This window comes from Lithobates pipiens, unplaced genomic scaffold, assembly GCF_037356315.1.
Source record: "Lithobates pipiens isolate NorthernLeopardFrog02 unplaced genomic scaffold, aLitPip1_a1.2 Scaffold_30, whole genome shotgun sequence".
NCBI classification, from domain to species: Eukaryota; Metazoa; Chordata; class Amphibia; order Anura; family Ranidae; genus Lithobates; species Lithobates pipiens.
Genome location: NW_027507791.1, coordinates 126,246,341 through 126,258,971, shown reverse-complemented (window position 1 = coordinate 126,258,971; position 12,631 = coordinate 126,246,341). Strand labels below are relative to the sequence as shown.

Genomic DNA, 12,631 nt, shown 5'->3' with positions numbered 1-12,631 from the left:
TGGCAGCTTACCAATCATTAGATGTAGTAGTCACATCAGTTTTTTTTATTTTTAAACTGTTACTAAACCTACAACAGTAAAATCTGTTTGTATACACAGTAAAGCATGCTTGTTATACTCAGTGCCGGTTCACACTACCGCGACTTGTCAGGCGACTTAGCCGCCTGACAAGTCGCGCTCCGTTCTGTACTACGGAACCGTTCTAATAGGAGCGACTCAAGTCGCTCCGACTTAGAAAAAGGTTCCTGTACTACTTTTGGGGCGACTTCAGGCGACTTGCATTGACTTCTATACAGAAGTCGTTTTGCAAGTCGCCACTGAAGTCGTTTGCAGGTCGCGTCTGTGAGTCGCGCTGCAAGTCGTGCCGCCCCTGTGTGAACCGAGCCTCACTGTGGAACCTAAGGGGCTAATCCTCTGCATTGTGAAAAAAAGCTGTTGATCCTGTCTTCTCTGACCGTCCCCTCATTTTTACTGTCTCCAATCCATCTGCTGATAGTGCAGAGCCTTGGAGGCACTCTGCACATGCTCAGTTTGGTGTGTATTGCTAGAGAGTTTTTTTCTCTTTTTTTTTGGGGTGGGAGGGGGGGTGCATGTGATCAGCACAGAGCCAATCAGCACTGTCCAGTCAGAAGGTCAGGGGTCATGTAGCCTCATAGGACAGTCAGAGGAGAATTAAAACTTCCCCTACAAGCTTTAACCAATGCTTGGCAGGACATTGATAGATGGCACAAGACTGCTATATACATTCTTACTGTTAACTGCATTCTTGTATCAAAATAAAAATGAACAAGGCACCACTGGCCAGAACTCACACTTCCTGCATGTTAAAACACTGCGCTGTACCATGCAGAATGTGTTAACCAGGCCTAAGTTTTACACCCTATTCCTCTACCCAGTAAACTTACCGAATATTTATCCCTTGCGGCACACAGGGGACGTCACCGCAAAGGTAATTTTTGTGCAATTTTCGGAGTTAGGATTTAACATCTATGCAACCCTGTAATGCATAGAGATCAATTCACTATAGGCGGACCTATGCAATAAATTCATTACTGAGTATGAGTACATCATTTTTTTTTTTCACATAGAAACTCTATGTTCGATTCACTAAAAGATTCACAGATTAGAAGATGTAGGACGTATTACATAAAAAAGTCACAAATATTATCACTTGGGTTTTCTTTAAAATGTCAATAGTAAAATAATTATTTCCTGCAAACAAATGCAATTCCAAACCAATATTTATAAATGTGATCTGAATGTGAGATAAAAAGAATGAATGACAGAGTTAGCAGGCAAGTGGGGTGACATTTTATAATAAGGGGTGCTGCAGTGCAGTGCACCTCATAGTAGGGATGGATGGTCTACCATGTTAGCTCTTGGGAACCCATGCCCTCCTGCCACACGAAACATGAAAAAATATTCAAAATGCAGCTACAGGGATACAGAAGCTGCTAACTTAACACTACCGAAAGTCCCAGAGTTTAAACCAACTATCACACATGATGCTAATAGTACCATCTAACCTTGTGCCAGCACCAGAGTGAGACATTTGTCACAGGTCTCAGCTTCAATTTATGACAGAACTACTGTGAGAGGAGCCTTGCTGTTGTCATTTTACAATCCTGGTTTAATGTTTCACTTCATTACTTAGTTCTAAATAGAGTATGGAGTGGTTAGATCCTCTGTCAGGTTTTCACTGCTGTTTTCCCATTGAGGAGATTCCTCCTCTTTTCCTGTTCTGGTCTCCATAATTCTGCCACCAGAATGGTGAAAGGATATAGAGAACTGTGAAAGTATTTTCCCCCTACAACTGGGGATTTTTCTTCACTTCCTGTTGTTCTTCTGGGAGGGGAAGTGAGGAGAAATCTCCTTAACAGAAGGCAGACAGCAACCCCATTGATTTTCTAACCCCTTGATGTCTAGCCTGCAATCTGAGGACCACTTGCAGCTCTTTGGTACTTACTGACTGGTTCTCAGGTTCCAGCAGCCAACTGTCACTGTTCTCTCCATCTAGGTGCTAAGGCCAATAAAAAACATATATACTGGCAAATTAAACTGGATTCTGCTAGTAGACACGTGTAACATGTCATCAGTCTCCGTCCACGTCTGCAGCATACCTGCAGTCTGACCACTTTCTGCCCCATCCGGTAATCAGCATTTAATAGATGCCCTGCCTGAGATTCAGCTGCTCCTAGATGCTCCATCTGAGGATCAGCGCCTCCTAGATGCTCCATCCGAGGATCAGAGCCTCCTAGATGCTTCATCCGAGGATCAGCACCTCCTAGATGCTCCATCCGAGGATCAGAGCCTCCTAGATGCTTCATCCGAGGATCAGCACCTCCTAGATGCTCCATCCCAGGATCAGCGCCCCCTAGATGCTCCAACCCAGGATCAACGCCTCCTAGATGCTCCATCCCAGGATCAGCGCCTCCTAGATGCTCCATCCGAGGATCAGCACCTCCTAGATGCTTCAATCGAGGATCAGCACCTCCTAGATGCCCCATCCCAGGGTCAACGCCTCCTAGATGCTCCATCCCAAGATCAGCGCCTCCTAGATGCTCCATCCCAGGATCAGCGCCTCCTAGATGCTCCATCCGAGGATCAGCACCTCCTAGATGCTTCAATCGAGGATCAGCACCTCCTAGATGCCCCATCCCAGGGTCAACGCCTCCTAGATGCTCCATCCCAAGATCAGCGCCTCCTAGATGCTCCATCCCAGGATCAGAGCCTCCTAGATGCTCCATCCCAGGATCAGCACCTCCTAGATGTTCCATCCGAGGATCAGTGCCTCCTAGATGCTCCATCCCAGGATCAGCGCCTCCTAGATGCTCCAATCGAGGATCAGCACCTCCTAGATGCCCCATCCCAGGGTCAGCGCCTCCTAGATGCTCCATCCCAGGATCAGCGCCTCCTAGATGCTCCATCCCAGGATCAGAGCCTCCTAGATGCTCCATCCCAGGATCAGCACCTCCTAGATGTTCCATCCGAGGATCAGTGCCTCCTAGATGCTCCATCCCAGGATCAGCGCCTCCTAGATGCTCCAATCGAGGAGCAGCACCTCCTAGATGCCCCATCCCAGGGTCAGCGCCTCCTAGATGCTCCATCCCAGGATCAGCGCCTCCTAGATGCTCCATCCCAGGATCAGCGCCTCCTAGATGCTCCATCCGAGGATTAGAGCCTCCTAGATGCTCTATCCCAGGATCAGCGCCTCCTAGATGTTACATCCGAGAATCAGAGCTTCTAGATGCTCCATCCCAGGATCAGCACCTCCTAGATGCTCCATCCGAGAATCAATGCCTCCTAGATGCTCTACATGGTGATCAGCATTTCCTAGCTATACTGTATGGTGATCAGCAATTCCAGGGGTGTCCAAACTTTTTTCAAAGACGGCCAGATTTGATGAAGTGAACATGCGTGAGGGCCAACCATTTTGCCTGACATTCTTTGAACCTTAGTAAAATTCAATCTAAGTGTGTTCGTCCGAGCAATAATACATGCAGCACCCTCATTGACATGAATGCAGACTCACCGTTGCCATAAATGCAGCACCCACATTGCCATGAATGCAGCACCCCCATTGACATGAATGCAGACTCATCATTGCCATCAGTGCAGCCTGATTCATGCCCATCTGCAACCTTGGAGGAGACAGGGAGGGGGCGGGATGAGCGCCAACACATTACATACAGGAGAATCTGTTTTCTCGGCAGCCTCTTTAATACAAAGTCCTGCCTCCTATGATGGACTCTCCTGTATGTAGGGCACTCGTACCACCCCCTCCCTGTCCCCTCCAAGGCAGCCAACATACGTATCTTTTGTGGCCCCCGGCGCTTAGCGATTCGTTGGGGCCACAAGATATACATGTCTAAACTACCCGGCAGGCCGCACGAAACCAGAACACGGGCCGGACTTTGGACTGTTCTAGATACTCTGTATAGTGATTAGTATTTCCTAAATGACCTGTCTGAGGATCCGCACCCCCTAAATGCCCTGTTTGGGAAGTCAGTACCCTCAAGTTAACCAATTTGAGAGTCAGCACCCTCTGGACTCCCTGTCTGGGGGTCAGCACCCTCTAGATGCCCTGTCTGTGGGTCAGAACCCTCTGGACTCCCCATCTTGGGGTCAGAACCATCTAGATTCCCTGTCAGAGGGTCAGCTCCCTCTAGATGCACCGTCTAGTAGTAAGCACCCTCTGGATTCTCTTTCTGAGGGTCAGAATCCTCTAGATGCCTTATCTGGGGGTTCGTACCCTGTAGACTCCCCCTGTGGGGGTCAGCACCCTCTGGATTCTCGATCTGGGGGTCAGCACTCTCTAGACTCTCCCTGTGGGGGTCAGCACCCTCTAAATGCCCTGTCTTGGGGTCAGCACCTTCTGGGCTCCCCGTTTCTGGGTCAGCACCCTCTGGATTCCCTGTCTGGGGGTCTGCGCCCTCCAGACTCCCCCTGTGGGGTTCAGCACCCTCTAAATGCCCTGTCTGGGGGTTATTACCCTCTGGACTCCCAGTTTCAGGGTCAGCACCCTCTAAATGACCTGTCTTGGGGTCAGCCCCCTCTGGACTCCCCTTTCGGGGTCAGCACCCTCTGGATTCCCTGTCTGGGGGTCAGCACCATCTGGACTCCCTGTCTGGAGGTTATCACCCTCTGGACTCCCAGTTTCAGGGTCAGCACCCTTAAAATGCCCTGTCATGGGGATCAGCCCCCTCTGGACTCCCTGTCTGGAGGTCATTACCCTCTAAATGCCCTGTCATTGGGTCAGCATCCACTGAACTCCCTGTCTGGGGATCGGCACCCTCTGAACTCCCTGTCTGGGGATCAGCACCCTCTGGACTCCCCGTCTCGGGGTCAGCACCCCCTGGACTCTCTGTCTGGGGGTCAGCACCCTCTGGACTCCTCATCTCGGAGTCAGCACCCTCTGGACCCCCTGTCTCGGGGACAGCACCCTCTGGACTCTCTGTCTTGGGGTAAGCACCTTCTGGACTCCCCATCCCAGGGTCAGCACCCTCTGGAGTCCCCGTATCAGAGTCAGCACCCTCTGGACTCCCCATCTTGGGGTCAGCACCCTCTGGCATCTCTGTCTTGGGGTCAGCAATCTCTGGACTCCCCATCTCAAGGTCAGTACCCTCTGGACTCCTCGTCTTGGGGTCACTACCCTCTGGACTCCCCGTCTGGGGTCCAGAACCCTCTAGATGCCCTGTCTGTGGGTCAGCACCCTCTGGACTCCCCATCTTGGGGTAAAAACCATCTAGACTCCCTGTCGGGGGGTCAGTTCCTTCTAGATGCTCCGTCTAGTATTAAGCAGACTCTGGATTCTCTTTCTAGGAGTTAGAACTCTCTAGACGCCTTGTCTGGGGGTTCGCACCCTCTGAACTTCCCCTATGGGGGTTCGCACCCTCTGGACTTCCCCTGTGGGGGTCAGCACCCTCTGGACTCTCCATCTGGGGGTCAGCACCTCTGGACTCCCTGTCTCGGGGTCAGCACCCTCTAAATGCCCTATCTTTGGGTTAGCATCCTCTGGATTCCCTGTCTGGGGTCAGCAGACTCTGGACTACCTGTCTGGGGATCAGCACCCTCTGGACTCCCTGTCTGGGGATCAGTACCCTCTGGACTCCCTGTCTCAGGGTCAGCACCCTCTGGACTCTCCGTCTTGGGGTCACCCCCTTCTGAACTCCCCGTCTCAGGGTCAGCACCCTCTGGACTCCCCATCCAGGGGTCAGAACCCACTAAATGTCTAGTCCCAGGGTCAGCACCCTCTGGACCCCCTGTCTCAGGGTCAGCACCCTCTGGACTCTCTGTCTTGGGGTCAGCCCCTTCTGGACTCCCCGTCTCAGGGTCAGCACCCTCTGAACTCCCCATCTCAGGGTTAGCACCCCCTGGACTCCCTGTCTTGGGGTCAGTACCCTCTGGACTACCTGTCTCTGTACCCTTTAGACTCCCCATCTCAGGGTGAGCACCCTCTGGCCCCCCGTCTCGGGGTTAGTACACTCTGGACTCCCGGTCTTGGGGTCAGCACACTCTGGAATCTCTGTATTGGGGCCAGGACCCTTTGGACTTCCCATTTCAAGGTCAGCACCCTCTGGACTCCCCGTCCTGGGGTCAACACCCTCTGGACTCCCCGTCTCAGGGTCAACAACCTCTGGAATCTTCGTCTTGGGGTCAGCCCCTTCTGGACTCCCCGTCTCAGGGTCAGCACCCGCTGGACTCCCCATCTAGGGGTCAGCACCCACTAAATGTCCTATCTTGGGGTCAGCACCCTCTGGACCCCCGGTCTTGGGGTCAGCACACTCTGGAATCCCCGTCTTGGGGTCAACACCCTCTGGACTTCCCGTCTTGGGGTCAACAGCCTCTGGACTCCCCGTCTCAGGGTCAGCCCCCACTAGACACCCTGTCTTAGGGTCAGCACCCTCTGGACTTTCCATATTGGGGTCAGCACCCTCTGGATTCCCCGTCTCGGGGTCAGCGCCCTCTAAATGCCCTGTCTCTGGGTCAGCACCCTCCAGACCCCTGTTTTGGGGTCAGCAGCCTCTGGACTCCCCAACTCAGGGTCGGCACCCTCTGGACCCCCCATTTTAGGCTCAGCACCTTCTAAATGCCCTGTCTTGGGGTCAGAACCTTCTAAATGCCCTGTCTTGGTATCAGCACCCTCTGGACCCCCGTTTTGGGCTCAGCACCTTCTAAATGCCCTGCCTTGGGTTCAGCACCTTCTAAATACCCTGTCTTGGGGTGAGCACCCTCTGGACTCCCCATCTACATTCAGACGACCATTCTATAGATCAGGGATGTCACTATGGGTTGCCAGCCATACACACAATGTAATAAAGCAAACAAAGTTGTGCCCTGTCACCTGGCACACGTCTCCATGTACACACAACCTCCTGCACACCAGACGGGTAAAGTTGGCACAGCACACCATCGCTGCCATCCTGGCACATATCCCCGGAGTCCATGGCCGGGCACACGGAGGTGTAATGGCAGCACATGTGCGGGCTCTGTGTACATCATGTGTCAGACACGGCTCCGTCCGCCGGGCCTGCCCGATCCCCGGCCTCTCTTACCGTTCTCTGCGGGAAGGGTCCTGCTGGAAGGCGGGCTTGGTGGGCGCCATGATCCGGGCCCCGAGATGTGCGGATGATGAGATGTGCGGGCATTCCGTGCCCGGTGCGGGGAGGGAGGGGGAGGGGGGGAGCCGGTGCTCTGCCTCCTCCGAAGGGGTGACAGCGGCTCTATCTATCGCTGCATCCCTCCATCACAGCCCACCCCCTCTCTCCTCCTCTCCTCCTCTCCTCTCCGCTCTATTTACCTTCCACACTCACCACAACTTTCCTCATCTCCATCCAACTAGACACACAGCACTGCTATCTATATATATACACGGGTCATATATGTACAATGTATACGCCACAGGTCTATATGTACAATGTATACACCACAGGTCATATCTGTACAATGTATACATCACAGGTCTATATGTACAATGTATACTCCACAGGTCATATATGTACAATGTATACCCCACAGGTCTATATATACAATATATATACACCACAGGTCATATCTGTACAATGTATATACCACAGGTCATATATGTACAATGTATATACCACAGGTCATATATGTACAATGTATACATCACAAGTCATATCTGTACAATGTATACCCCACAGTTCATATACCATATATATGTACAATGTATACCCCACAGGTCATATATGTACAATGTATACCCCACAGGTTATATATGTGCAATGTATACCCCACAGGTCATATATGTACAATTTATACCCCACAGGTTATATATGTGCAATGTATACACCACATGTCATATATGTACAATGTATACCCCACAGGTTCTACCTATGTGCAATGTATACCCCACAGGCCATATATATATATATATATATATATATATACGCACAATGTATACCCCACAGGTAATTTCTATGTACAATGTATATACACAGGTCATATATTGCATATGTACATTGTATACACACAAGTCACATATATATAATGGACACACGAGTCAATTACTGTATGTACACAAAAGTCATATATGTACAATGTACATACACCAACCAGCCATAACATTATGACCACTGACCAACCATCTGTGAAAATACTGTTTATCTGATGACAATGACATCTGAAAGTCGGTGGGATATATATATATATACACACACATACATAAACTCAACTACATACACAACACATATTTACATACATACAAACACACATACATACACACACGCATACACACATTAGCTCACATACACCTACTCACACATATATAAACTCACATACATGCACACACATCTATACACACACACACATACACAGTACATACATAAAGCCTTTTTAAAAACTGCAGTACTGTAGCCATACCTGCACTTCTGGGACTTGTCCTGTAGGGGAGGTGCAGCAGGTCAGGACTCAGGAAGACATCTCCCCTTCCTCTGCTCTGAACTTACTGTCCTGATCAGGCTACCGCTGTGCCTTTCTAAAGATGAGCATTAGGAGCTCAATCACAGGCTTTCTCAAACAGGATGCCGCAGCACCGCTGGCAAACTCTGGTGATACCCCATTTAGAAAAAGCTGGTCTAAGGGGACCAGGTAAATCAGTTTTGCTTACCTGATCTTCTGCTCCCACATGCTCCTCTGCGCTGCCAGACCTGTTCCTGCAGCCTCTTCTTCCCTGCACTCTGGTGGTCTAAGGTCCTCTGATGTCATCAAGACCGATGCAGGGACCATAGCCTTGCTCTGGAGATGAGCATGCTTAGGGACAGACCACCTGTCGGAGTGGAGGAGAGTGCAGTTTGTCAGGGAAGTGGAGGATCAAGTAAGTAAAAGTACTGTTACTCTCCCATAGACTAAACAAGCAGTTAACCGATGCAGTGCGGGCTTAGTCCCAATGTAAGCATAGGCGTGCACATTAGGTGTGCCTGGGCACACCCTAATCACCCCCGTGCGGCATACATAGATTCCCCCTGCTGCCTGGGACCTTGTCATTTACCGGCCACTTCCTTTTCTGAATGAGCACAGTGAGTGATTGGTATAGATCACTCATTGTGTTCATCCATAACTGAAGTATAGTAAACTGTGTTTACTATGCTTCAGTCTGTAAATGAACAGGAAGCCGCTCAGTACAGAGCATTTCCCATTCAAACACTGTCCAGTGCAGCTGATGCTGCGCAGAAAGGGGCTGTGCAATCCCTGTCCTCAGCCCCTTTCTCTGTCACAAAAGTGAGACATCTGGGGTCTGTGTAGATCCCTGATATTTCACCAAAACCCCCAATGGGGCTCCTAAAAGAATTGTAAATAAAAAATATACACAAAAAAAAAAACTACTACAACTACCCAACTGACACCAATCTCTGCCCTACTACACCATCCACTGCTCTACTGACACCAACCACATTTTATTACATTTTAAAATGTCTCTTTACATTAGTAAGGGTGTGTCCATGTGCATATATATATATATATATATATATATATATATATATATATATATATATATATATATATATATATAAATACACATGCACACAGACACGCATGTGTGTTTGAGCTTTGTGGTGCACACCCTAATGTGACATTCTGCGCACACCTATGACTGTCTGGGAGGGCTTTTAGCATTCTCAGAGTTGGGCTTTAAAGGGGTTGTAAACCTTTGTGTTTTTTCACCTTAATGCATCCTATGCATAAGGTGAAAAAACACCTGATAGTGACCTGGTAGTGACCAGCCCCCCAGCCAGTTTTACTTACCTGAGCCCTAGAACTTGTCCCACAGGGATGCGCTGTCTCTCTGCCCAGGGTTCTCTGCTCTTGTTTGGATAGATTGATAATAGCACAGCCATTGGCTCCCACTGCGGTCAATCAAATCCAATGATGCAGGTGCCTAGGGGCCAAGTCCTGCATTTGGCCTCTATGGATGCCGAATGCTGGACTCCGGAGCGTGCCCACAAGGTAAACCCCTGGGAGAGCGCTTCTCCTAGGGGGTTATCTGATGCGGGGAGGAGCCATGAGAGCCGCTGAGAGACCCTAGAAGAGGATGTTTGGGGCCACTCTGTGCAAAATGAGCTGCACAGTGGAGGTAAGTATGATATGTTTGTTATTCAAAAAAAAAAAAGAAACCCCTTACAATCACTTTAACCACTTCCCATCCGGCCTATAACAGAATGACGGCCGGGCGGTGGTTCACTTATCCTGATTATGCAGGATAACAGCCACATCGCGGCAATCGGTGGTGCGGTGTGTAAGACTGACACACCACACCACAGATTGCTGCGATGTGGCTGCACTGATCTCGGTAAAGATCCTCCGATCACGGCTGATCACGATGTAAACAGGAAAAGCCGTTGATTGGCTTTTCCTCACTCGCACAAATGGGCACTGACTGGAACATTACAGAAATAAGAAAATAAGTGATGCCCAGCAATGCCACCCACCAGTGTAATCAGTGCCAACCATCATTGTCCTACAAAGCCACCTATCAGTGCCCATCCATGCCAACTATCAGTGCCACCCATAAGTAGCCATCAGTGCCGCCCATAAGTACCCATCAGTGCCACCTAGGAGTGCCCATCAGTGTCGTCTGTGAGTGCCCATCAGTGCCGCATACCAGTGCCACCTATCAGTGCCCATCAGTGCTGCCTATCAGAGCCCATCATCAGTGCCACCTCATCAGTGCCCCCTCATTGGTGCCAGCTCATCAGTGCCGCTTTATCAGTGCCCGTCAGTGCAGCCATATCAGTACCCATCATTAAAGAAGAAAACATACTTATTTACCAAAAAATTTAAGAGAAACAAAGAAAAACTTTTTTTTTCACATTTTTTTTTTTATATTTGTTGCACAAAAAATAAAAATCACAGAGGTGATCAAACACCATCCAAAGAAAGCTCTATTTATGGGAACAAAATGATAAAAAATGTGTTTGGGTGCAGCGTAGCATGACCGCGTAATTGCCATTCAAATTGCAACAGCACTGAAATCTGAACATTGCCTTGGGCAGGAAGGTGTATAAGTGCCTGGCAATGAAGTGGTTAAGGAGTACTATAGGTTATTGGCCAGAAAACTCCATCCAAACTGCCAGATGTCCCCCCAGGAAATTCGGCTAGGAATCTCTTTTGCGGTCTGCAATAGGCCTTAGTAACGAGTATCAGGGCTCCATCTCCATGACTGCAGCCTCTCCTATTGAACCCCCCCCCCTTTATTGATGTTCACAATCTTTTATTTATTGGTCCTAACGTGGCTTAGACTATTGTGACAATGTGTAAAAAAGCTGATATGACACGATTATTCTTGTAGTGATGATTGGGAAAGTGTGTGGTCAATGATTTCCCTGTGTCGATCACAGGCACAAGCCTACTGTACCCTAATGGTAAATCCAGCCCACAACACCATCATAGTGCAGCACTACTAAGTGATCAGCAGGCTGTCATTATAATATCTATAGGTGGCTTTATTTATCCATTCTCCTTCCGTCTTACACATTATCTGCTGAATTCATTGTCATTTCCTGGATATGTTGCAGTGATTTGTGTTCTCTTCTCTTTCCTTACAAATTGAACCGTCAAGCACGCTCTGTAAAGGTAAATGATTTAGCGTTTTCCCTTTTCTTCCAGTCCATCATTACCCCCGATTCTGTGAGCGCATTTCCCTATGGTTTAGGTTTTACACCAGCCCTGTGACCTGGGTGTTGGAATGGATTTGCTTCTGGCAGAAAGCGTACTGCCCCTTGTTCCCTCTCACCTGGCGTTACAAATGTTTTCCCTTACCAATGGACACCTGTAGAATGCTAACAGTACGGAATTCTACGTTTAGACTAAGAGCTCGTTTTAAAGCATTTATAATTGGACGAAATACAGTTTAGAAATCCCGATAAGTAAGTCATTCCTTTAGATGAGATTCAGATTTGAATGTTTCTTTTGATTACACGTTTATATATTATTAGGATAGCTTCGGAGATAGGGGAATGGAATGCTGAAAACAAGCTGGGTCCAAAATTATAATTATTTTGAGTAATATCAAGACGAATTAGTATGTTGGGTCACTCTATGTTCTACTCTTATCCCACTTTTCAGGGTGACTAAAACATGAAAACCTCAGACACCGAAAAAGCAAATATTTAACTGTGTCTACTAGGGACTATTAATAACTAAATCTCAAAAACGTGTAAAACAGAAAATACATATCAGCAATAAAGCCTAGAGGCAAAGGGGAGCAGTGTGGTATCCCCTTTAACACCATTGGAATCCTCCACTTAGCATTATGTAGACCAGCCTTTCTCAACCTTGTTACTTTTTACTGAAACCACTGAAAAAAAATTTAATCTCTCAGTTAAACCCCTGCTAAAAATATTTAGTTGGTGGTCAGTGGGAAGAATGGCCCTTATTTCAGACAAAGGTCAGTAGGAATAATGCTCCTTACATTGGTGGGCATTGGAAGAATGCCCCTTACTTCAGAGGTCAGTAGGAATAATGCTCCTTACATTGGTAGTCAGTGGCAATAATGGTCTTTACATTGGCGGCCAGTGAGAAGAATGGTCTTTACATTGGTAGTCAGTGGGGAGAATGTCACTTACATCGGTGATCAGTGATGAGAATGCTCTTTATATTGGTGGCTAGTGGG

General features: G+C 48.6%; 1 protein-coding gene across 8 annotated transcripts in view; it reads right to left on the bottom strand.

Annotated features, from left to right (window-relative positions):
- NPAS3 (neuronal PAS domain protein 3) overlaps positions 1 to 12,631 on the bottom strand; it is a 623,665-nt gene that overhangs the window by 590,501 nt on the left and 20,533 nt on the right. For 3 of the 8 annotated variants that reach the window (XM_077464822.1, XM_077464823.1, XM_077464824.1), the window contains exon 2: positions 8,630 to 8,788. The exons of 3 other annotated variants lie outside the window; for them this stretch is intronic. In XM_077464822.1, coding sequence (XP_077320948.1) covers positions 8,630 to 8,788 — 159 coding nt within the window. Of the gene's footprint in view, positions 1 to 7,055; positions 7,248 to 8,629; positions 8,789 to 12,631 lie in introns of those variants that run through there. 2 more of the 8 variants (XM_077464827.1, XM_077464829.1) reach the window with 1 other exon arrangement.